At 57.4% G+C, this 25,873-nt stretch overlaps 1 protein-coding gene across 12 annotated transcripts; it reads right to left on the reverse strand.

The window, feature by feature from the left end:
• On the reverse strand, positions 1-25,218 carry TBC1D24 (TBC1 domain family member 24). Of its 12 annotated transcripts, none has more exons than XR_012380480.1 (10): positions 24,459-25,032; positions 9,796-9,882; positions 8,524-9,600; positions 7,924-7,941; positions 7,338-7,496; positions 6,233-6,296; positions 5,201-5,296; positions 4,754-4,976; positions 2,099-4,396; positions 1-221 (listed from the first exon to the last, which is right to left on the reverse strand). XR_012380480.1 is itself a non-coding variant. In XM_073899641.1 (10 exons), the coding sequence occupies exons 4-10, from the start codon at positions 9,486-9,488 to the stop codon at positions 4,242-4,244; spliced, it is 1,680 nt and encodes a 559-aa protein (XP_073755742.1). In that variant the 5' UTR covers positions 9,489-9,600; positions 9,796-9,882; positions 12,341-12,562; positions 25,134-25,186; the 3' UTR covers positions 1-4,241. The 12 variants fall into 12 exon arrangements, 11 of the variants coding, with proteins under 11 accessions (XP_073755742.1, XP_073755737.1, XP_073755738.1 ...); XM_073899641.1 differs by lacking the exon at positions 24,459-25,032 and adding exons at positions 12,341-12,562; positions 25,134-25,186 and having other exon boundaries at positions 1-4,396; XM_073899636.1 differs by adding an exon at positions 25,134-25,185 and having other exon boundaries at positions 1-4,396; positions 24,459-24,615.
• Between the last annotated feature and the right edge of the window lie 655 nt (positions 25,219-25,873).

Raw genomic sequence — 25,873 nt, forward strand, 5'->3', positions numbered from 1 at the left:
TGAGGTTCCATTCGTTGGCATTCATTTTATTTAGGACTCAAAGGAACACTGACCAACCAGGTCACTAAATCATTTATTTTCACGTTTCCCAGCTTAGATTTGTCTGCCAAGCCACACCCCAGTCTATTTTCACTTGGTCTCACTTCATTCATTCAGATTCTTCATTCAGATGCTCCAAAGTGTCGGTCAAGTAAAAATCCATTTCTCAGCCAATAACCGCCCTACATGAGAATGGAAAGGTAAAGTGATTCACACAACCCTTTCTCCTCCTTAATCATCAGCTCGCTAGCTTTTGGCAGACCGCGGCCTGTGCCAGGTAGCATACCTCAGTAGGAAATGGAGCAGGGGCCCACTCCCGGACCTCCATGTCATTGCCGGCGCCCCTGGAGCAGACCCAACCTGCAGGCGCCCTTGCTCAGGGGCGCCTCTCGACAAAGCGCCTCTAACGGCTGGAACCAGCTGGCCAGCTAGGGAACACACCTGCAGATTCAGCAATCTGAAGCAGAAGGTCTCTAACAGTTGGTGTGTTTGCACCACAGAGTGTCCACTGATTTTGCTTCCTTGGCCCCAAGCACAGAGTTAACAAATTCCATACGGTCAAGTCAAGACAGCGTGTCTGCAAACACGTGAGGCATTTCGTCTGTAGCCATGAGTCAGGTGACACCGTACCTCACTTCTTGACCACAACCCGACACTGACAGAATGAAGACCCTAATTTTTAATTTAAATTTTAGTTAGTCAACATACAGTGCCATATTGGTTTCTTCCAAAAGGGGGTTGCTTTCCTTGCAGACTTGCAGTTTTGTTCTCTCAGATCTCCGACTGATTGCCTGGGTGTTCAGAATGACTTGATAATTAGCTGTGCTCCAGGGGCAAGACAAACTTAGGGTCCCTCTACTCCTCTGCCATCTTAAAGCCTCCGGATCATAATTTTGTTTTATACCAGATTATTTTTAAAGATCCACACACTTCTCCGCCTAACTTCCACATGGTAGGGTGAAGTGCTGGTGAGGCGTCCTCTCTACTCCTGCTTCAGTTGGTAACTTCCATAAGCAAATGAGACATTCGGGACAGAGGACCAGCACAGTCCAGACATGCATCCGCTCCTGACACCTCACTGTGCTAATTAGTGGCAATTAGTTATGTTTTTTTTTTTTGACCAGGGTTAGTCTTCTGAATTTTGAGGATATTCTGGATTTAATAAAAATGTAAATATCTGTACAAATTAAATCTATTCCTGGAACAGAGAAAGGACTGTGGGAAAACCGAAGGCATTGGATTAAATCTGTAGTTAACAGCACTATATATCAACATTCATTTCTGCTGGGATACATGCCCCGTATCCACACAGCAGACTGGGTAGGGAATACGGAAACTCTGCATCATCTTTGCATCTCTCTTTTAAATCTAAAAGTATTTCCAAATTAAAAGTTATAAACACTGAATCTATTAAATATAAAATACTTAAGGAGACTATAAAGTCCTTATGGCTTCAGGAAACAAGTAAGAAAAATTTGAAAGCCTGAAATCTTCAGAATTTTCTAAAACATGGTGCCATGAAAAACTCAAAAAGCTAAGCATGCCGCTTATAAAAGCAGGAAAAGCTGAAATACGAATTTTAATTCAGTAATTAAAACTCTGAAAAATTCATAATACTAATGACTTACTCTTATATTATAAATTGTTTTTGAAAAACTGATGTTCTGAAGCCCTAAAGACATAAAGTCCACTTTAACAAATTATTTAATGAACTGGTTTAAATTATATTCTATTTTTAAAATAAACTTTTTTTTTTTTTTAAGTAAACTCCACACCCAACATGAGGCTTGAACTCACGACTCCAAGACCAAGAGTCCCAGGCTCTTCCGAATGAGCCAGCCAGGCGCCCCTCAAAATAAACTTTTAAATGTTTCTAGAAAACTGAATGATAATTGGTCATGCAATTCCATAAAATGTTAGCTATTTTTAACATCTTAGGAAATTTTAAGTAATAAGAAACGATAGAGAGTATTAACAAAACGTGTTCTATTTGGGAACACCTGATACGTAACAAGGACAATAAATAGGAATTAAAAATGAAGGGAATGATCACACATACGTTTTGTTCAGCAGGACAGCTGGGAAGCAGACGTGCCGGCCGAGGGAACGGAGGGCTGCACGTGCGCACACAGAGACCTCACACTAGAGACAGACGTGGTGGCTAAGCAGCGCCTGCCCTCCTGGGCTGGACCTCTGGGAAGGCCAGGAAGGGCCTTGGGAGCAGCCACAGAGACTCCTCCAGACTCACCAAAGAATCCCCCAGCCTCCCTCAAGAGGGAGCCGCATAAACAGTACTGGAATACCGTTTTCCAAGGCAGGCAACATTCCACTGATGATGGACTGACCGGCATCATGAGGGTGCAGCTTCCGGCGCCCACCCCGTTCAGAGGCGCACCCGCCTCGTTCGGTGGTGCGCCCAGGGGGGCCCCTGGAGGCCCCTCTGGTTGAAGAGACCAAACTTGGACCCTCGGAGTTCATGTAACGAGACCGTGTTTAATGAACACCAAAGCGGGCACTACAACAGAGGGCTGTGGGGGCTCAGAGGAGGGGGGGGCAAGGGTGGCAGTGGGGGGAGGTGAGCAGTTACACTGCCTCCCCGTGCTTCTCCTCTCACTAGAGACTCATGCTGTCCCCCTCAGAGCCGCTCAACAGTCCCGTGGGGACAGCAGAGCACGATGACCGGCCCCATTTTACAGTTGGAGAAACAGATCCATGGCTTGCCCAATGCCACAACATGGGGCTTCTGGTCCTTCCTCCTGCACCATGGTGGCCCGGCTCAGAGGACACTGGAGTAGGTGGCAGGGGACGGCCAATGCCTCACAAGAGAAGCAAGACAGAGACAGCAGAGGCATGGCACATGGGGACGCTGAGGGGCTGGCTGCAGCCATGTGGGGACCAGGCTGGGGGGCGGGACCCCTGGCACCTGTGGCCCAGGCTGCCACAGCCCCACGTGGCTGCTTGGGTGTCTGTCGGCTTCCCCTCCTCCCCCAGGTGCCCAGGCCCTCAGGACCAGCTGAGGGAGGTCACAAGGTGGGAGGCCACTCCCTGACAAGTCTTCATGTGGCACCTACGGTCTGCAGGGTTTGTGTGGGGCCAGGCCAGGCAGGGAAAGGGGCAGAGGCGGCACAAGAAAACCATGTTATGTGGCCAACTACAGGGCTGTGTGAGGGATGCAGAGGGGTGTATGAAGGAGTGCGTGGCAGGGATCTGGGCAGGGGGCAACCCTAGCAACCTGGGGCGCGTGGGGATGGACAAAGATGAGCATGCCATGCTGAGCAGTCTGGACAGGAGCCTGGGGCCACTGCAGAGACTGTCGGGGAGTGGAGGTGGCCCAGCACAGAGAGGAGGAGGGCTGAAGAAGCCCCCACGGGTCCGGGCTTCTCCTGGACATGGAGCTGGCTGGTTTGGGGTCAGCCGCAGAGGACCCCTCCCCTGGGCCATCCTGGGCCAACCTGGGCGGACTCTTCGGGCATGGACCCACAGTGGGGCCCAGCAGAAACCTCAGGCTCTGAAACACAGGAAGCCGTGATGTCCCCTCCAGCCCCCCATTATACTGGTGCGTGGCCCTCTCTCAGGAGGGGCCCAGAGCTCAGCACACATCCCACCCTCCCCTTTCTCCCTGCGGTTTCTGGTTTCTGTCGCAGAGGCAGCCACAGGAGGCCAGCGCGGGGAGGAGGGCATGGGGTTAGAAGCCCCCGGCAGGTACTCCTGCTGTGGGAGGGGGAAGGGGAGGGGGAGGGGGGGGACAAGGCCAAGGAGCAGGCCCCAGGATGCCTGTCTCTTCTGGGGAGACGCCTCTGCTAGGGAGCAGCGGTGAGGCACCAGCAGGGGGCACCATGGCCCCACACTTGGTGGAAGGTTCCTTCTGCCTTTCTTGTCCCCACCCCTGCACCAAGGGTCTGAGACTCAGGCCTGCAAGACGTGGCCCCTCTAGGCCCCAGCACCAGATGCCTCCACAGAGGACAACTGGGGCCTGAGCCCAAGCTCGAGGCAGCAGGTGTGAGCAGGTCTGAGCAGGGACAGGCCCAGCCATCTGAGGTCCCGGCATCCCCTGGCCCGCCCAGATCCAGAGCCCCTGCTGCAACTTGACGCTGCCCACTGCGCAGGGGTCCTCACTTACTGCCTCCCCCTGAAGGGGGGGCCTGGCCCCTGCCCCACCCCCACCCCACAGTGACGGCTCAGTCACCGTCTCTGCAGGCCTGTCACTGGGTGTCAGGGTCTTGGAAGCCCCAGGCCTCCACAGCCGCGATGAGGAAGTTCTCAGAGCAGAGGGGCTGGTTGTTGAAAGTGTCGCAGTGGCCGGTGCGGCCCCGATTCAGGTCCCCATCGATGTAGAGTGCCTGGCCGCCCCCTCCACCTGTGGGATGCTCCGGTCAGTGGCTGCCCCTCTGTCCAGCACCACCCCCGAAACACTCTCCCCCTGCTCCTGAGCCTCTCCACTTGGCTGGGGCAAGCCTCCTAGCTGTCCCTGCCCCGGCCCTGCCAGAGACTTCTCCAAGACCACAGGGCGGGCCCGGGTCCCCCACCGCACACCCTGCTGTCCCCATTCCCACCCCTGCTCCAGCCCACAGTCCCAGTTCTCTTCCTCTGCCCGTCCCTCAGGGGAGGCACCTACTATGCAAGAGCTTTGTGCCCCACGAGCCCGCACCCATCTCCCAGGCTAAGTGACCAAGGGCGGGCGGAAGTCCAGCCTGGGGTGCAGGGAGGTACCCACCTATGATGAGGCAGTCGTTGCCCCCGGCCATGAACATGGACTCCGTCTTGGAGGGAAGGTTGAAGTGACGTGCAGCCAGGAAGGGCGAGAGGCGGTCAGCAGGGTCAGAGGACACAGGGCGGCAGGGTGGGGACGGGGTGGCAGGGACCTCCAAGGACACGGGCTTGGTCAGCTCTGGGTGTTTGATGACCACCCACTCATAGCGCTGGACCTCAGGCTGCAGCTGAGGGCAAAGGGCAGTATGAGTCCCAGCACATGGTCCCCCACCAGCCCTCCTGCCCATGCCCCCCACCAGTCCCCGTCAGTGCCAGGCCCCGCGCCCAGGGCTGGGGAGACGCTGCATACGGCCAAGGCCCACCTGAGCTCATGCAGTGTGGTCTGACCATCACCAACGAGAAGCCAGCACGGGGGCACCCTGTGGGGTGGGCAGTTGGCAGACTCACTCACCCGAAACACGAAGCACTCTCCGGTCCCAAAGAAGGCCACTTTGCCTCCAAACTTGTTTCTCTCACTCCAGTCTGTTGACAGGTAAGCCCCACACACCTGGGGAGAAAGGCCCGGGGCGTGAGGCTGCACCCCGCCTGCCTGCAAGGAGCATCCCTCACTCGCTGCTGGGGGGCACTGTTGGTACAGCCACACCCCCGCACCAACCCGAGGGTGAGAGCCAGAGGTGGCCCGCGGGGTGGGGAGGTCAGAGTCTGGAGGACATGGGGCAGGCAGTGACGGTGGGTGGGCGGCCGCCTCGGCCAGCCTTGAAGATACTTTTGTTTCCCTCCTTGGCCCTCAAGCATGCAGAGTAGCCCACGTCAGCACTCGAACTTCGGCTGTCAACCCCAGGGATGCCCCTCACACAGAAGCTTCCCAGAGAGGACCCCACTCTAGAAAGTTTCCCAACCCCGCCAGCTAGCAAAGTGCTAGATTTCACCAACAGACTCAGTCCTCTGAGTGGCTGAGGGCTTTGCCCCCCGTGTCTGACAGTGAGTCACCTGTTAGAACGCAGACACAGGATCGGGAACGGGGTGAGTAACCTAAAACTCCCATGGGTGCAGGTTTGGGAGCCAAGGAACAAGGAGCCTCTACCGGGAGCACATGCCCCCAGAACGGAGGCCCGTGAGTTCTGACTTTCCTAGATGCTTCAGGGCACATCCAGGTGACTGCAGTGGACAGGCCCTGACAACTACCTGTCGGGGTGTGGTAGGGGGGGCGGGTGAAGACAGCAAGTGGAGGGGAGGCAGGGTCTTGCTCACTAGGTTATTTTTGCAGTGCTCCCTGAAGCCAGGCCCTGGGGGATCAGGCTGCTTCAGCAGGAGCCGAGAGGCCCAGGGGAGACAGGAGGCCCTGGGTCCTTGGTGGTCACTCGGGGAGGCTGGGCTCACCCCTCTTCCACTCTGTACCCCTGAGTGCAGGAAGCCTGGGTAGAGGTTTCAAGGCAGCACCCACCCTCCCCGAAGCTCATCAGAGGCACGGACCCCTCCTCACCTCTTTATGCGTGGTCTTGATGAGCAGGAGGGTGGGCTCATGTCCTTCACACTGGAAATAGAACCTGGCAGCAAAGAGCACACGTCCAGCCTGGCATCCTGCCCAGTGCGACCTTCGGCCACAGCATCTGGTGCCCACTGTACCTGAGAAGCCCGGGCTGTCTGGGGTAGGTGGGCCTGGGAACTGTGTTTCCCTGTGTCCTGGGGAGCAGGCCCAATGGCCAAGGACCTGGCAGCACCTTGGCCTGGATACTTCTCAGCCAAGACAGAGCCCAGGCCAGGCAGCCTGGAGGCCAAGCAGTCAGCTACGCCAGACTGTGTGTCCTTGTATGTGGGGGGAAGGTGCACGGCAGACCAACTGCAGCAGCCATGTGCCAGGTGCTTCAGGAAGGCAAGACCAGAGGAACAGGTCCCTGTTCTAGGAAAGCTCGGCACGTGCCCAGGAGCCTGAGCCTGAGAGGCAACACTGAGAAGTGCCTGAGGAGGCCTGACGTTGCATTGTGGTGGCACCAAGCGCCCAGGGCTTGCCCAGCGTCCCTGGTGGCCCTGCCGGGCTGTCCCACACTCTTGCCGGGCCTCCCACAGAGCATGGGGGAGGGGCAGCGGGGGGGAGCAGGCGAATCGATCTCTAGCTATGCCACCTCTGTGGGGTCACCTGTGACCCAAGCCAGAAACTTCTGAGGCCACCTGGGGCTACACCTGGCAGAGCTGCCTTGAGAGGCGGTACGCCCTGAGGGGGAGTTCCTTGGACCCACCTGTGGACCAGCCAAGTGGGGGTTGGGAAGTAGTGACACGGGTCATCCTGTGCTAGGATTCTTTACACTCCTGGGTGGGGATTCTGCTTCCCATGTTGTCCCACCACCCACACAGAAGCCTGGAGCCATGCTGTGTATTCAGGGCACTGAGCCCTCAAGTGTGGGTGGCCTGGGAGTAAGAGAAGTCCAGGAAGAGGGGCTCCCGATTCCGGGGCCCCCTGGGAATATCCAGGGGCCCATCTCCAGCCACCACCACAACATTCTGGAGTGGTCCCACAGCTCGCTCTGTCCCCCTGCACCGGCGGGCCTCGGGAGGGCAGGCCCAGTGTGTGCTGGTCTCCTGGGGGTTACCTGGTCAGGCTGTACCCATGCTGCAGGGACGAGAAGAGCAGAAGGGGCTGGCAGAGGGCGAAGCGCTCGGGGACCCACGACCAGATGTCTCTCATCTCCTTCACGCTGACAATCTCGGAGTGGAAGTTCTCTGCATGCACGGCCAGGTGCACAAACTGCCTGGGGAGAGCAGGGAGGGCTCAGAGCACAGTCGGGACCCCAGCCCTGACCATGCCCCCCACCCTGGAGGGATGCAGAACCTCTCGTAGAAGCTAAGCCTGCAGGGGGCTTCTCACCCACTGAGGGAGAAACGGGATGGCACTGAGCCCTGGAGCCCCACTCCCAGAGGTTACAGAGGGGAGAGCACCCAGCCTGGGCCAGGACAAAAGCACCTTTTCCCTAATACATGGGGACAGAGAGAGAGCCAGCCAAGCACTGACAGACAGCCCATCCGAGGCAGCTGAGCAGACAGGACCTGAACATCAGCCAGGCTTCAAGGTAGCATTGCCAAAGCCAGCCCTGAGAGCGGAGCAAGCAGCCAGGCCCTGGGACAGCCAGGCCAGAGATGGAGAGAGGCCAGGCATGGACACGTGGTTAACAGACCTACCTTTTAGAGAGTGAAACACTGAAAAACAGGAGGAAGCAATGGACACAGAGAAGAGGAAGAAAAATAAAACAGACAAGGACAGGTTAGTGGCAAGTACCGACGGCCAGGACGCACCTGCCTGTGGCCTAGGAGAAAGGCCTCCGTACCGACGGCCTGGTCAGGCCGAGACGGTGTGCGGTTGCCATGCACCCTTCCCAGCCCAGCTCCCAGGTGCTGTGCTCAGGGCGGCGGGCATACCCAGCAGCCACGAGGACAGCAAGCAAGGGAGCCCAGAGCAGGAGGGGCAGAGCAGGGGCAGCTCTGAAATGATGCTCAGCGGTCAGCCCGGCCCCCTGCCGACCTCTGACTCCACGGTCAACGTCTGGCTTCTGTCACAGCCATGGGCCTTGTCCCTGAGGGCAGGACCCTGCACCTTCTGCACCCGCGAGGCCCCATCTCCCTCCCGTGCATTTCTAACCACGCAGGGCGGCCTGGTGGCCGACCAAGAGACTGGCAAGATGGGTTCCAGCCCCACCCCCCAGGACGTGCCCCAGCCCTTGCCCACGTGGGCCCCTCAGAGCTGCCGGGGGCCACGCCTGAGGCCCCAAGGGGCCCGCCTACCTCTTCTGCTTGACGGTGATGCCCTTCTGCTTCAGAGCTTTCTCGTTGGCCATCTGCAGGAGCTGGATCTCCTTCCGGGAGAAGAGGCGGATGGCGAACGCCTTCTCCAGCAGCTTCTCCGGAGACACGGTCTTGGCGATGTCCCTGACGAAGGCGCGGATGTCCTGCTTCACGCTGTCCGACTCCAGCGGCTGCCCGGCTCTCACCTTGTGGAAGAACTTGAGGATGGCCAGCGCCACACGGTACAGCACCTTGTACCCCTCCACCAGGAAGACATCGAAGACGCGGGCGAAGTAGTTGAGGGGCAGCTCCCCGAACAGCCAGCGCTGCCAGTCCGCGTAGACCTGCAGGACGTCCTCGGACACGGCCACCATCAGCTTGTGGGCCGCCTGGCAATACTTGTTCACCAGGTCCCCGAAGGTCATGCAGGAAGACTCGAAGGCCAGGAAGCTCTGGTCCATGAGCTTCCTGCTGGGGTCATTGCAGGCCAGGATGCGGCAGGCGTTCTCGAAGCACTGGGCTTCGTCTGTGCTGTAATGGAGCAGCAGGGCCACAACGGCTGGCAGGGCAGGGCAGAAGGACACGTCCGGGAACTGGTTGGCAATGCACAGCAGGATCTTGCGCACAGCACCCTCGCCGCGCGGGTTCAGGCAGTAGCTGGGCACCTGCGTGTTGTCCACGAACTCGGGCAAGGGCAGGCTGCTGGTGCTGTGCTTGCCCACGATCTTGCCCACGATGTCGCTATACACGCTGGCGTCCGGCGTGACGGTGCGGCAGGGGATGTCCCGGATCAGGCGCTGGTACACCTTGCCCCGCAGGGCATAGCTGCGGGCCCAGTAGCCCTGGCGAGCTAGCTGCTTCAGCTCCTGCAGCTCGGTGCAGCTCAGCTCCTTGGGGCCCAGGTCCTGCACGGCAGCGTCCATCTTGTCTCTGTCCACAAAGCAGTTGTACCCCGGGGGGTCCATGGTGTAGGGGGCCCAGGAAGGGAGTCCTAGGCTGCCAGGCAGGGCACGGAGCAGCCAAATCCCCAGCTCCCTCTCAGAGGCTTTTCTGCTAACCTGTTTGCCATCCCATACCCTGTTGGTTTAAAAGTCAGGCTTAAATGCATTTGAAGGTTCACATTTATTTTGTTTTTTCAAGATTTATTTATTATTTGAGAGAGAGAGAGAGAGAGAGCGAGCATGCAGGTGTGAGCATGAGCTTGGGGGAGGGGCAGAGGAAGAAGCAAACTTGATACAGTATTTTTCACTGTGGCAAAATATACAGATTTACCATTTTAGCCATTTTTGAGTGCACACATTAAGCACATTCACACGGTTGTGCAGCCCTCACCACCATCCATCCCCAGATCACGTTCACCTGAAAATATAAAAAGGAAGTCACGCCTTAACAATGCTGAGTGGAAATTAAAGAATTACAGTATAAAACCAGATCACGTTCCTCTTCCTCAGTTGAAACTCTGCCCCCATTAAACACGGACGCCCCCTCCCCAGCCCCTGGTGCCCACCCTTCTACTGTCTCTATGAATGGGACAACTCACAGAAGCCTCACAGAGGTGGAATCATACACATTCGTCATTTTGTGTCTGCCTTACCTCACTGAGCATCATGTCCTCAAGGTTCATTTAGATTTATAGCGTGTATCAGAATTTTTAATTAAAAAAATTTTTTTTAAAGATTTTGACAGAGAGAAACACAGCGAGAGAGGGAACACAAGCAGGGGGAGTGGGAGAGGGAGAAGTAGGCTTCCTGTGGAGCAGGGAGCCCGATGGGGGGCTCAATCCCAGGACCCTGGGATCATGACCTGAGCCGAAGGCAGACGCTTAACCAACTAAGCCACCCAGGTGCCCCGAGAATTTTTTTTTTTAACTTAAGACTATTTTTTATTCTTTATTTTACTTTTTTAGGATTTTATTTTTTAAGTCACGTCTATACCCAACGTCGGCCTGGAACTCCTGACCCCAAGTCAAGAGTTGCTCTACTGACTGAGCCAGCCGGGCACCCCTAAGACTGTTTTTTACAGCAGTTTCAAGTTCACAGGAAAATGGAGAGGAAGGAAATGCAGAGAAAGGCACAGAGATTTCTCACCCCCTGCCTGCCCCACACATGCATAGAATGCCCCATCATCGGCACTGCTCCCCAGTGAGGAGCCTGCATGAACTCGTCATCGTCACCTGAAATCTGCAGGGTAACAAGGGTACCTTCTAGGAGTTTGCACAAATGTATGATGACATGTATCCTTATGACAGGCCCATACAGGGTATTTTCACTGCCCTAGAATACCGCTGTGTTCCACCTGTCCATCCTGCCCTCCCCTAATCAGAATGTCATTCCTTTTCATGGTTAAAGACTATTCCACCGTGTGGACAGAACACGTTGCGTTCACCCCCTCATCTGCAGGTGGGCTTGGGTCGCTGCCGGCTCCTGGCTCCCGTGAGCAATGCTGCTGTGAATGTGGGCGTGCCAGGGTCTGTCGGAGTCTAGCTTCCAGCTCTCCTGGATACGTATCAGTCGATGCTGCTCTTATAGGAGCTTCCCCATAGAGAAGATGAACTAAAATAAGGTTTTGTAACAACACCCATTTCACAAGTCCCACCAAGCAGTGCCTCACCCACAGCGGAACCCTGCCTGCAGCTGGGCTGGAGCCTTTCCTTCCTTTTCAGAAAAAAGAAGCCTTCATGGAGCTGGTAAGTTTGCTCTGTCCTGGGTGGGAAAGGAGCCCCCCTGCCCAGGCCCTGAAGAGCCACACCCAGGCTGCACCCCACAGTCCCCATGTGCAAATTACCTATAGGTTTCCGGGTTTTGTTTTGTTTTTTTAGTTTTTATTTCTTTAAGTCCTCTCTACCCCCAACATGGGACTCAAACTCACAATCCCATGATAAAGAGTCACACGCTTTTCGGACTGAGCCAGCCAGGAGCCCCACCTATAGGGTTTAGATCCTTCATACTAGGCTCTGGGCCCGCTAACCTCTGAAGGGGACCCCAGGCCCATCCTGTGTGTGAGAAAAGCAGCAGCTCCTTCTCAGGGCAGTAAACATGTTTATAAGCAGAACAAGAGCTGGGCAGGACAGCACCAATCCTCACTCAACTGGCCTCCCATTCTGGTGGAATATTAAACTGGCAACTCCAAAGACAATTATCGCACCTTGCAAAGTTCCTTCAGAAGGACCTTCAGGGAGAAGCAGACAAACAGTTTCGTTTGCTGCAGCAAGGAGCTCAGGGACATGCCGGATTCAGAGGGAGTCCGAGGCTGGGGCGTGCTTAGAAGACCCTGGAGGAACTCCCTGAGCTCCCAGAGGTGTCCTCCTCAAGCCCCACCCCGAGAGACAGCATGGCATTTCCGGGGCCAGCGAGGCTTGCAGCGACCGCTTTAGGCATCTATAAAACCAGATCCAGGGTGGTTTTCTCGGTTGTTGTCGTTTTTAAACAGGAAAGCATCATCACAAAAAGGGCCAATAATACAAAATTGTGGAACAAAAATGTGAAGTCCTGTTTCAGTTGCCCACCCCAATCCTACCCCCTCTTCCTCCTAAAGGTAAACATGACTCACATTTTAGGGCGTATCCTGCAAAGCCTTTTCCTTAGACTGACACACGCACACTCATTCACAACCATGTTAGATAGTGCAAGCTGGCTCCTGGGAAGAAGTCGGGGGGCAGGAAACACACCAAACATGTAAGAACATATGAACTACTCTCAGTTGAACACTCGTGCCCTGGAGGTCAGTTTTGGAGCTGACGTGCCTGTCCCCTCAGACCCTCCTCCTGCAGCTCGTGGCTACCATAGGACACTGTCGGGATGCAGGAAACAGGCCTCACCTGCTCCCCATGGCCCCCTGCCCTGGCGGCTGCCCAAGGGGCCAGGAAGGGGGAAGCAGGCCACGCTTCCACATCCACAGTCAGGGGTCAGGACTGGAGAAGGGAGTCAGGAGCTAATGCAGGAGGTGATCCAGTGTTAAGTCCGGCAGGCCGGGCTTCCAAGTCCAGCTCCGTTTGCCTGAACCTCGCATGAGCCATGCCTCTTCCCCAAAGGGCAGGTACCTGCATATGAAACGGAGCTGATAAATACAACCCACCTCACTGGCATGGGTCCTCACGCAACACCGGCAGGGTGAGCTCATGCTCTGGGCTCACCGACTGGGGTGTGCATGACACCCTGCAGACAAGCACACCCCACTATCTCTCTCACTTCCCCTCATCCGTGCTCCCTGCCACGGCTCCACTGCACTTTTCCCAGCCTGCTGTGCTCTGGCCAATCCGGACACCCCACCAGCCAGGCCCTGCCGCCAGGTGCCCTGGAAAACCACCTTCCTTGGGCCTCCAATGCGGATGGAGGGAATGACTTTTTTTTTTTTTAAGATTTTATTTATTTATTTGACAGAGAAAGACACAGCGAGAAAGGGAACACAAGCAGGGAGAGTGGGAGAGGGAGAAGGAGGCTTCCCACTGAGCAGGGAGCCCAATGCGGGGATCGATCCCAGGACTCTGGGATCATGACCTGAGCCGAAGGCAGACGCTTAACCAACTGAGCCACCCAGGCGCCCCTGGAGGGAATGACTTTTGATCACAAATGCTGCACTCCCCTAAAGGCCACCGCCCACCAGTCTCAGGGTCGCTGCAGAGCAACGGGGTGGGGGCCGGGCTGGTTTTCAGGGGACCCCTCTCCACCAGCCCTGTGGGAGGAGGCTCCACCAGCCGCCTGTGGCTCTCTGCATTTGGAATGCAGTGAAGTACTTCGTGTGCTCTGTCATCCGCTCTGGGCCTAGTTTGCAATTCTGGGAAAATGGAAAAAATTCCATTTGATATCCAAAAAATTCCAAAACTAGGGTAATGAGGGCAGACCTCTCTTAATTTGAGTTCAAGTGACGAGAAGCAGCAGCCAAGAGAGCTGAGGAAAGGTCACTGTGGACAATGAGAAGAACAAGTGCAAAGGCCCTGAGGCAGGAACAGGCTGGTGAGCTCCAGGAAGAGAAGGGCATTCAGAATGGCCAGAGCACAGCAAGCAAGGCAAAGAGCAGCAGAGACATCAGGGGCCGGATCCCGCATGGGGAAGAGTCTGGATTTTCTTCTAGGTACAGCCGGAAGCAGGGAAGGGATGTGATCCAACCAACGTACTTAAAAGCCAATTGTTATGAGGATTAACGAGGACTGTTTATAGAAAACACTCAGCCTAGCCTGGTGCACGTGGCAGCTCAGATGTCCCTAGGGCCTCTTGTTACTGCTCCACAGGATGCCCTGGCCTGTACGGGATCCCCTGGCCTGGTACAGGCTCAGGGATATCTGGGGACGGACAGGGACCCAGTTGGACATCACTTGATCAGTCCTGCAGAGGAGCCCGAGTATGGCCCCTTCTGGTGGGGGAGGTTCTCCCACGGGCCCATCTAAGTCCCTGGCTCACTCCAGGGACAGTCCCTGCAGAAGGCCTCTTTGACAGACCTGCTTCCCGTACCCCTGTAAGCCCCTTCCAGTGACCCTCACAAACGCCATGACTGTTTTGAGGGTTCAGGCTACCTACAGACAGGAAGCAAGTTACTCCTGATCAAAAATAAAATAGAACTCTAGGGGCCCCTGGGTGGTGCAGTCAGTTGGACTCTTGGTTTCGGCTCAGGTCATGATCTCAGGGTCTTGAGATCAAGCCCTGCTTCGGGCTCTAAGCTCAGCAAGGAGTCTGCTGGAGTTTCTCTCTCCCTCTGCCCCTCCCGTGTGTGCTCTCTCTAAATAAACCCTAAAACAAAAAACAGAACTTTTAAGTGGAAATGAGTGACTCCTATTTCCCCTAAATGTTATGTTGCTATGCTGGCGACAGCTCGGTCCGGCTCCCCTTCCCGTTGTGATGACCGCTGTGCCCTCTGGCCACGTACACTGTCCTGGGTATGCCAAAGGCAAATTTACATCAGGCTGTGGTGAGCTCCGATGCATGGGGGGACCCTCCCCACAGGCCCCAGCCAGGGCGGCTGCTTCTGAGGAGGGAGTTCCTATGAGAAGACACTTCCGCTGGATGCACCCCATGGGAGTTCAAATCAACCCCAACTCTGTCCTTCAGGGCAACAGCAAGAGAAGGTATTGGCCAGGGTGCAGGAGCCCCGGAGCCCCAAACCTGCTGGCTCTGCTCCGTCAGGTGCACAGTGCCCCTGCTGACAGGAGCAAGGTGAGAGGAAAGAGCAGATGTGGCGGGACGGACAAGACCTCCTTGTGGGGCAGGAGATGCCCAGGAACAAGGAGCTGGCAGCACCTGGTCAAGCCGGACCCTTCCCACCCCAAACCACAGGGGCCGCGGAGCACAGAGCCCACAGCGGCTGGCTGCCAACTGACTTTGCCTTGCATTCCTACCACCCCTAATCGTGAGGACAAGTCAAGGGCATGGGAACTGGCTCCACTTTATAGATGAGGAAACCAAGTACAGAGAGGACCCACGAGCCCCCCAGCACAGGGAGAAGCACCCCGGTCTGTCAGCCTCCAGCGCTCACATGACCCGTTTAGCCCCCCCGCCCCAACTTCGGCAGCACAGACCACTTGGACGGTCAGCCCCACCCACGTGCTCTCCTCAGCGTGTGCAGGGCTGGCTTCCCTGGGCCCCTCTGCTGTCCCCAAACACTGCCCAGGGTCTGAGGAGTCACAAGACCTGTGCATTTCTCACCTCTTAAGTGGGGAACATGATTTCCCCAAACTCTTGGCTGTGAACCTCACTTTTTTTTTAAAGATTGTATTTATTTATTTGAGAGAGCGCGAGCAAGTGCAACAAGCGGGGGAGGGGCAGAGGGAGAGGCAGACTCCCCGCTGAGCAGGGAGCCTGTTGCGGGACTCGATCCCAGAACCCTGGGATCATGACCTGAGCCGAAGGCAGACGCTCAACCGACTGAGCCACCCAGGTGCCCCTAAACCTCACTTTCCTGTGACAAGCAGAGGCACACACATGAAGCCTGGGTGATTCCATCTTAACCACCAACACTGGGCTCTGCGCCTCCCTTCCACGCCAGGCCTCCCCTTGCCCCTAACTTTTATTCACTTGGCAGGCTTCTGTTGAGATACCTCCTCTGTGCCATGAAAGCTAGCAAGGCAAGGCACGGACTCCACTGGAGCACAGCAGAAGGGGCAATGGTGGGGATCCTGAATGTACAAAGACGGGCAGTCGGCCGCAGGGGCAGGGCACAGAGAGCAGGGCCCGGCAAGGAGGGGAGGCTGAGGCGGGTGGTGTTGCGTGGACAGAGCTGGGACAGGTAGGGTCGATGGCCGTGTGTACCAGCTGACTGGACATCAGCCCCACACAAGTGGAAGCAGCAGGAGAGCCTAAGCAGAAGGTGGCAGGTGAGAAAACCCCCCTGGTGGCCCAGGAAGGAGGGCTGAGTCCAGAGAGGAGGCTCGAGGAGGGGGGGATAAGGCCAGCTGGGGAGGGTGGAGAAGACGGGGCGGACCCAACACACTGCCCAGGGGTGGATTCCACCAGACGGGGTGACCCAGGGGTGGGGGCAGACACCCAAGCAGGGGACAGAGAATCTGGCCCAAGGCAGGGGCAGGGTCAGCAGAATGGAGGGAGTGCTGGGGTCGGGGGGGAATGTGCGGTGCCTGTCACGGCATAGACGCGCCTCGGGCAAACACCCAAGCAGCTCAGGCAGGAGGCGAGGCCCCGCCCGGACGCCAAAGCTGGCTCCTGGACTCCTCGGCCACCTAGTCAGCCTCATGGAGGGTGCACACCCAGCCCTGGATGCCACCGAAGGCAGAGCAGCCGCGTGCAGAGGGATTCTGCTCCCCCCTGCCCCCAGCACTGACAGCGTGCGGTCCAAAGCCGGGCCTGCTGGGCCTTAGTCACCGAGCACAGGACAGGGAGGCTGCACCACCGGCGTCGGCAGCTGTGGCTCAGCATTTCCACTGTGTCCTGAGCAACCCTACATCTGTTCAGGGAGCAGGACCAGCAAACAACGGAGAGGAAAGCGACAGCGGCCTCAGTCCTGTGCGCGTGTGGCAGGCCCGCAGGACAGGGAAGGAGGGCAGGGGCGTGCCTGGCTCTGGGTCTGTGGACTTCCATGGGACAGAGGACCGCTCCCCCTCTTAGGCGGTGGAATTCACAGCTTTGTCAATCTTTAGGCCATCAAACTCTCTCACAGCAGAGCCTACAGAAAGGCCAGGGATGAGGAGCCCCTCAACACCCACTTGGAACCAGAGATGGGCATGTAGAGGTGACACGGCCCTGCTCCAGCCCTCCCTCGGGTGTGTGCATGAGAAAGACATGTTTGCTGCCTGACGCGGAGATGCTTGGAGCGCTGAGGCCACCGGGCAGTGGGCCAGGCGGGGAAGACAACCCGTGTGGGAAGGGAGAGCTCAGCTCACGGGGCATTTGGGTACGAGACAGGACCGGCGGGGGGCGGGAGTGGGGCAGCCTGAAAGGGCACCAGCAAGTCAGGAATGGTAGACATGGCAGGTGCAGCTTCAGGGGAGGAAGGTGGAAGGAGGTGCAGGGTCGGGAGAGGTCCCTGAGGCCATCTGGCTTACAGGACCAGAAGGAGCAGGGACAGGCCCGGCCATGAGAGCCGGCCTGGGGCAGGGCACATTCCAAAGCAGGTGATGACCACCTTCTCTCACTACTCCGGAACCTTCTTCTTAAGTCTGAGTCAAATCGGACTTCCTCACGAGGCCCAGTCTTCCCACCTGTCTGTGGGGAGGCCAGGAAAATGCCCCATTCCACTCCCGGGAATCTGCTGGAGGCCATGGGGAAAAGCTGCAGGTCATTGTATGGAACCTGGGGGGCAGGTGCGGATATTCATCTCCCCATCTGAACCCTCGGCTGTAGGATGACTCCCCGATTCTGCAGATGGCTGGTGGTGATGGTGCCACATTGCCTTACTGTGCTGTCCTTTCACCCACCTCCCCCACTCCCACCTCTCTTCTGGCTCCTCTCTTCTACCTGTGACACGCAGCACCCACCTCCTCATCCTCTCTCCAAAAATGCCCTTTGTCCCTCTGGCCAGACAGCAGGGGCTCCCCTGGACCCCATCCCCCTCTATCTGGGCTCTCCCTGGACCCATCTCCCTCTATCTGGGCTCTCCCTGGAACCCATCCCCCTTTATCTGGGCTCTCCATAGACCCCACCCCCCTCTATCTGAGCTCTCCCTGGACCCTGCCCCCTCTATCTGAGCTCTCCCAGACCCCATCCCCCTTTATCTGAGTTCTCCCTAGACCCCGCTCCCCTCTATTTGAACTCTCCCTGGACCCTGCCCCCCTCTATCTGAGCTCTTCCCAGACCCTGCCCCCCTCTAAGCTCTCCCAGGACCCCATACCCCTCTGTCTGGGCTCTCCCTGGACCCTGTTCCCCTCTACCTCGGCTCTCCCCAGACCCCATCCCCCTCTGTCTAAACTTTCCCCAGACCCCAACCCCCTCAGTCTAAGCTCTTCCAAGATCCCATTCCCCCCGTCTGGGCTCTCCCCGGACCCCATCCCCCTCAGTCTGGGCTCTCCCTGGACCCCGTCCCCCTTGGTCTGGGCTCTCCCTGGACCCTGTCCCCCTTGGTCTGGGCTCTCCCTGGACCCCGTCCCCCTTGGTCTGGGCTCTCCCCAGACCCTGTCCCCCTCTACCTTGGCTCTCCCCAGACCCGGTCCTCCTCTATCTGAGCTCTCCCCAGACCCTGCCCCCCTCTAAGCTCTCCCAGGACCCCATCCCCCCGTCTGGGCTCTCCCTGGACCCCATTCCCCTCAGTCTGGGCTCTCCCTGGACTCTGTCCCCCTCTACCTCGGCTCTCCCAGGACCCCGTCTCCCCCGTCTGGGTTCTCCCTGGACCCTGCCCACCCAGGGTCCTTGTTTCCTGCCCGCTCTCATCCCAGCTCAAAGGCTGCAGAGCATTAGAGGGTAGAGGAGGCCACCGTGGCTTGATGCTCCCCAACTTTAGAAGCTTTATATCTCTATCCCTTCATCCACATCCTGGTCAGGTCTGAAACTGCCAGAGATGGTGTGTCACAAACAGCCCACTCTCTCATGACCCCGTCCAGGAGCTCTTCACGGTCCTCGCCCCTCCTCCCACACATCGTGACTCCATCTCCCCTTACCCAGCAGCCCCTCTTGGCTTTACTTCCTCACCCACGCAGCCTAGACCTGCCTGCCAAGCCCTCCTGTCTTCCTGTCTCAGCCACCAGGCACACCCTGGGGAAGCCAGCCCGAGAGCGCACTTCTCTGCGCCTGCACACCAGCTGTAGAGGAGAAAACTCATGCTGCCCTAGTCAGGGCCCTCAGAGCTGCCGGCCAGCATCCTCTCGCATTCTGCACACGAGCTGACAGCCCCACACCCACCTGTGGCCCTCCCACTCTGCCCCTCCTCTCCATCTGCCCCTCAGTCTGCACTCCCCCGGGGCCTGGATCTCAGCTCCCTGGCACCCCGCTTTCCTGCCTCCTTAGTGTTCCCACTCTGCCTTAAGAACCCATGCACTGTTTCAGCTCTGTCACTCCTCCTTTCCTTGCCAGTCAAGCTTCTGGAGAGAGTGGGGTGTGCCCACCTTGCAGGGACACCCTTGGGCCCTTATGTCCCTGAAGCATGCATGACCCCGCTGCTCTCAGCTCTCCTCTGCAGAGGCCTCCCCCTTCCTGCCCTCCTGACTCCTCAGCCGCCATGCCACTCCTGCTCCCATCCCCCCACGAGTCTCTTAAATGTGGCTTTCACAGGGGTCCACGTTCTTCTCAGCCTGAGATCCTCTTGTGAACTCAGGCCCTGTACCTCCAGCTGCTTTCCTCAGCATCTCCCCAGCACGGCACACTCCACACGACCAACACAGCTCTGGGCTGCACCTGAAACCCTTCCCTGGCCCCGCCCTCCCTTCGGGGTCTGTCCCCTGGTGCGGGTGCACTGGGGGTGCACTCCTCCTACTCCCTGCGGAGGAGGAGGCAAGGCAGGAGATACCAGTCTCCTTCACCTGCCTTTCCTGACCTCCCAGGCAGGGCTGGGGGTGCCCTCACTGCACTCGACCCCTCTTTGTGCAAAAACGGTTTTAACTGTGGGCACGCTGCTGCGATGACCTGCTTATGAGTCCAGCTCTTCTACCACATGATGATTTTTGAGTCCAGGGGCCTCCCGCCATACCCAGTGCACCCGGGAAGGAGGAAACAAGAGAAAGAAACATGGAGATGCAGAAAAATCCCAAACCACTTTAGCCCAAGAGGCAAATTTTAATTCTTAATAATAACAGAGCATTTGCCAACTGGTTCTATGCATGTGACCTTCCCAGCAGGCATCTCTACGTAACCGGAGGGCAGGCTGTGTGAGCTCTGCCTCATCCCTGAAGCAGAACACAGGGATTTTTCAAATATTAATGGCAACTGGCAACTCCACAATGACTACCAGGCAGCCAGTTCTGGGGAACTGGATAGTGGCCCTTTGCTGGTGGCACACGATGGAGGGCGCGTGCCAGGGACAAGGGGTGTAACCATTAACAAGGCATTAATCACAGCACAGCTGGCTGGCCCGTCTGCCTGTCTCCAGGCAGAGGTTCAAATGCAGGTCTTACCAACGGCACCTGAGCCTAGGGCACAGGACCTGAAACAGGTCCCTGTTGGCCACTCCAAACAGTTCCCTATGTCCCTCTGTCGCCTCAAACACCTTTGCCCCAGCCTGGCCTGGTCTGCCCACAGGCAGGGGCTAAGGTTGGAATGGGGCTCTAATGCAGGATCTATATCTTTCGAGCAAGAAAGGGTCCTCCCAATAGCAGGTCTGGAAAACACCCCCAGGGCACGTGACCCATCTGCCTGCTGAGCAGAATGAGAAGCAGGAGAAGAGAACCTGCCTGTCAGCAGTATTGGAATCCTGACCTGTCTGAATTCCAAGCAAGGTGCCTGTCACAGGTGTGCCTCAGAAGGCTGGGCACAGAGCTGGTTCTTAGCAAGTATTTTTAGACCTGACAACAAAGCTGGGGCGAGAGAGAGTCTTGCTGGTATAATCATTTTAATAGGCATTCAAAATACTTCCTGGGCGCCTGTGTACCAAGTGCCGGATACAGAGACGCAAGCTCTCAATGAGCCGCTGCCTACGGGGGCACGAATGGACGGACCGTGCCAACCCTGGCACAGGTGCGCGAGAGAGGAAAGCAAAGGGCGTCAGGAGCCTCAGCTGGGTCCTGAGGGACAAGGAGGCCCTGGCCCAGGAAGCAGAAGCGACCGCATGGGCCCAGGACAGGGCTGCAGAGGGCAGAGCCTCTCGGGGCAGCGAGCCCTTCAGTCTCTAAGAAGGCAGGCCAGTGATCATCATCCACGGCGCAGATGACAGAACAGTCCTACAGTCCATCCACACAGGCTCCCGGAAGCCAAAGGGCATGAGACCGAGGCCTGGCCTGTGCTGGGCGGTGGGGAGGGACAGCCCCAAAGGGCAGGGAAGGATGTTTGAGGCAGGAGGAATTAATGCATACACCTGGATCTTTCTAAGGCCAGCAGCTTTACCAAGATTTGAAGGCTAGCACTATCTTTGCTGGAAAAGAAATTACTGAAGATAGAGACCCCCTGCAAAATGATACAAGGAAATGCTGAAGGGACAGAATGCAGAGAGAAGCTTTCAGTGGGAGCAGGTAAGGAGCTACATTTAGAATACTACACAGTAAGGCTTTTATTGGTAACAGAATAGCCCATCAGTAAGCAACACCCCTCACTGTGTGTGGTACCCAATTAAAACTGTGTAACAATTAGGCAGACACAGTTTCAGATTATGGGAAACAGGCCAAGCCATGTCTCAATCACCTGTAAAAGGAGAGAGGAGCTAGGGTAGGCTGGAGGGAGAAACCAGGACTGCTCACATGTGACCCCTGCCGACAGGTCCTTGTGCAATACCCAGGGTAGACTGATAAGGTCACCCAGCCAGGTGGGGGGGACATAACCGCCACAGGACAGAATGAGATCTTGTCTCGGGTGCCCTAAGTGAGGAGCATGTTCCTTCAGAGGCAAAGATAACTTCTAACAGCCCACTGTGCACTTATCTGAAGGCCAGACCAGCCCTGTGGGGCCCTGTGCCACCTGAGGGCAGAGAGAGCCTCCTTTTGCAACATGGGCCTTTCCCCACCCTCTCCCCCTCAGCCCCCAGGTGTGGGAGGAAGACAGGAGTGGGCACCACACACTTGCTCCCCTGCATCAAGAGTCTTTCCAAAGTCCTGCTTGCTGCTAATGCTGATGTACCACACAGAGATCGGGGTCCTAGAAGTACAGCAAGGGGACCTCGAGAATTCCACAACTTTGAATCAGTCTCTGGGTCTGGAAAACACTTTTTTCAGCGATCTAACTATAAGAATGCTCTGAGGGGACCAACCCTTGGTCTAGAGGGCAATTGGATCCTTTGAGATGAGTGACTATCTGGGTTTCCCAAAAGGCACATAAAGCCACGAGACAGGAAGGCCCCTGGCATCAATCCTCTGATTTTACATTTCGCTTTTTACTCTAACCAACAAACCGGGGTCCTGTGAGAACGAAGAAACCCATGATCCTGCCCCCAGGCCCCAAAGGCAAGGGCTTATGAATCAGATTTCCTTTACCTCACCCACCCTCTGCTGTATGGACATAAAACATCAGGTACCTCCAGGCTTTTCTTGCTTACTCCATACGCTCCCCTGGGGAGGCCGACCCCAGTCCCTGTGGTTTCAGCATGACCGGGAAGGAGTCCCGCACACGTTCTCAAGCCCAGGACGTTCTCCTTGGCTCTAGACTAATGTACATCCACCTACCATTGGGAAGCCTTACTGACCTTCAGCTTAGCATCTCCACACTGAAAGTCGTCACCTGCCCCCAAGCCAGCTTCCTTCCGGCACCCTGTGTGTGTGGCATGGCACTGCCAACTGCTGTCACCTGCTCTTGGAGTGTTCCCTACTCCTCCGTTCTCCCTGGCCCTTCCCCTCCCTGCAGCCACCTGTCCCCCAACACCCTTCTTCTGTGCTGGGCCTGTGTCTGGCCAGGGAGGCTTCTGTGGCCCCTTAAGGGCTTCCAACTCAGCGCAGGCCTTCACCACCCAACACGGCTACCGCTGGCCCCTCACCCACAGAGAAGACAATCTGGTCAGTCACTCACAAACCCAAGGTCCCTTGGGGGCTTCCCACTGCTCTCAGGGTAAAATTCAAACCTGAGCCTGGAACTCAAACCCTCTTCCCAATCTGCCACTTTCCCTGACCAGCCTTGCTTTCCCTGACCACCGGAATTTTCCAAGGCCCTTCCTGCAATAGCAGGGTGTGAGGTAGCCGTGCCCTTCTCCCTGCAAACAAAACACGGACCGTCCCTTTGCCTGGAACGCTCTTTCCCTCACACGATCTCGCCACATCTATTCCTTCTTTAAAATTTAGCTCAAGTCCTTCTCAGAAATCCCTACTGAAGGCCAGCCGGAGGCTACTGCCCTCTCTCCCCAGCAAACTGTCCACATCTGCAGGCACGCAGCAGCCCACCTCCTCCCTGCCACCGTAACCTCCAGCGCAGAGGCTCCCATAGCTTTGCAGCCACATAACAGCACGGGGCCTCCTGGTGCGAAGGGAAGTAGGATTTTGATAAATTTGTGTTGAAAGCATAATGAAAACCACTGAATAAAGAATTCAAGTGGATTCTTAATAAAATGCCTGAGTTTTTTTTCCCCCCCTTTGATATTATCTCCCTTTGGAAAGTGACACTCGTAACAGCCACTGAAATTGCTGCTTTGAGTTGAAAAGGGCTTCTTTCCTCCATGGACAGAGTTGTCATAACAGGAAAGGTATGCTTCAACAGGTAAAACATTGAACAGGGTAAACGTTAAGTGCTTTTTTATAACCTGCTTCATTGTTCTTATGTACTTTAAACCAGAAACCATCTAAAAGCAAACACTTAAATATGTTTTCTGAGTTGGCTCAGATCGTAACTGGAATTAGGAGCAACACGGTGTACCCAAGGTCACTTGGCCTGTTGGACAGTCCTGGCAGGTGTGCTGAGGCCCACCTGCAGGTGAACTTGCAGACTCAGGGGGTGAATTTTATTACTGTTATGAAAAGCCTGTCCAGATGACGTCTACGTTCCCCGAAGGTCACCCTTAACCCAGATGAAAACTACCGCACTAGCTTTAGCACCTTGGTGCATTTCAACAGCCGTTCAGAGAGAACCACCCTGCTCACTCCATGCCAGACAATAGGGGAGCAAAGATGAATGTGACATGGCTCTCGCCCTGTTCACAGGGAGAGACAAGCTTCTAAACAGAGCACTTGCTACCCAATAAGCGCTTCACGTAAAGGCTTTATCTGAGGGCTGAGAAGATTACTTGAGGACCAATCTTCAGAACAAAAGAAGTGCGTGTGGGGCTTGCACCCCCGGCTAGGGCTAACTGCAAAACCTTTCTGAGATTTCTTGATCTTTTCTCAGCTGGGTTTGCTTCTCAGAGCCTGTATCCCTTCAAATGAATAGAACCTGCAAGCTTGTCTCCAAGATTAATAAGCAAACAGTTACAGGTGTCTGCTATGAGCCCTCACCCTCAAGTGGAGGGAACAGTTACACCTGTGGAATAAGTTTTTTGTTTTGTTTTTTGTTTTGTTTTGGGGGGGTTGTTTTTGGGGGGTTTTTTTTGCAATTGCCCCACTGACATCTGAGCAGACGTACACCAGAATAATGAAAACCACCTTCAAGTGCCCCTACTGGCCCCAGAAAAGCAGAGGGACTCCTGACTAGGAATAAGAAACTGGGAAAACATCGAAACACCAGCATCACAACCACAGCCACAGCCACAGCCACACTGGCCACCGGGCCTGTGCCTCCCGCTCACACCACTAACTTAACAGTCTACCTGTGCCTCCCCATAGCCCAGGTGGCTCTTAGACAACCTTTGGCCTTTAATGTCAGTCGCAATCCAGGAGCCCCAAAGCGTCCGTTCCTGTACGGAGTAAGGTCATCAATGAAAACCTGTAGCCAGGCCACCAGCACCCCTGCCCAAAGAAAACCGTGACCGGGTGTAGCCTATCCCTGACCTCCAGCCCTGCTTACTCAAGGCTCGGAAATCACAGTGCCCGGGGCCCTGCGGAAATGCTTCCTTCTGCCGGCAAGGCCTGGAGGACGGCTGCCGCCTGGCACAGCAGCCACGCCAAGGGCTCCGAGGCTGGGTAGATAGATACCTAGGCAGCAGGTGGGCGGGCGTGTCATCCTGGGGCAAGCAGAGGGCCGAGAGGAAAGCAGTTGCAGGTCTTCAAGGGCAGAACGTTATCAGAGAATCTGTTGCAATTTCGAGTCCAGAAGAGGATTTCCTACCCCGCAGAGCCGGAAAGTGCCCCGAGAAAAGAGTGACACAGGAACAGCTCTTTCCGGCGCTTCGCCCTGGGCCGGCTGCAGACCTCGGCCGGTCGGGGGGCGCCGGCCCTGCCCCCGGGGTGGGCGTCGGGCGGCGCGGAGGTGGGCCCCGGCCCCGGGCGCCCCCCGCCCGGCTCTCGGTCCGCGGGGCCCGGCCCGGGGAGGCTGGGCAGGGACGGGAGGACGGCCGCGGACCCCGGGCGCACCGGCTCCGGACCCCCGGCCCGCGCCACGGCCGGCCCCCACGCCCCGCCTCGGACGGAGGCCCCGCAGTCCTGCCCCACGTCCCCTCCCTCAGCACGCCCCCGCCGCGGTGACAGCCGGCGACCCGGCCCCGCGCCGGGCCGTCACGCCCCCCGCCCGCCGCGCACCCACCTCCGCCCGCCGCGCCGCGCCGCTTCTTCTCAGCTGGCAGTGCGACTGAGCGCGGGCCTTTCTGCGCACGCGCGCACGCGGCCCCGCCCCCGCCGAGCGCGCGCCGCCGGCCGCCCACCCCGGGCGCCCGCGGGTCTCGGCCGCGGCGGGTTCTGGGCATGCGCGCTGGCGCCCCGCCGCGGCGGGGCGGGAGCTTGCGTCTGCCGGAGTCAGGTCTCTGCGCTGAGGGGCGCGGGCTCGCGCGCCGGCCCCTGGGGGGCGCGAGCCGAGTGGGCGGGGGATGCTGGGTCCAGCCAAAGGCAAGGCTGGGGGCGTCCGGAGCCGAGAGGGCTGCCAGCCAGAGTCGCCGCCCCGCCGGGTCACGCGTAGATCTGGGAACGCGCGTCTGCGTGGACACGACGTCCGGTCCCGAGCGGGCAGAGAAGGGGCGCAGGGGGTCCTCCGGGCGGGACCTGAGCGGTGGAGCCCTGAGGCCGAGGCCGAGAGAAACAGCCGGACGGAGACAAGACAGGGACTCAGCAGGCCAAGAAAGAGGCCGAACACAGGCAGAGACGCAGCGGGGACAGGGACGCGGACGCCCAAGCGGCAGAGACAGGGCAGGCGGAGGTGACAGGCGGGACAGACGGGGAACAGAGGCTGCCGTCCGCGCTGGGGTTGGAGACACAGCGCCCTCTGCGGGTCCTGGCAGGGGGCGGGGGAGCCAGCGCCGCCGAGCCCCCGGGGGTCCACAGGCCTCTGTG

This window comes from Callorhinus ursinus, unplaced genomic scaffold (assembly GCF_003265705.2).
Source record: "Callorhinus ursinus isolate GAN/ISIS: 27379988/994484 unplaced genomic scaffold, GSC_fseal_2.0 scaffold13, whole genome shotgun sequence".
Lineage (NCBI taxonomy): Eukaryota > Metazoa > Chordata > Mammalia > Carnivora > Otariidae > Callorhinus > Callorhinus ursinus.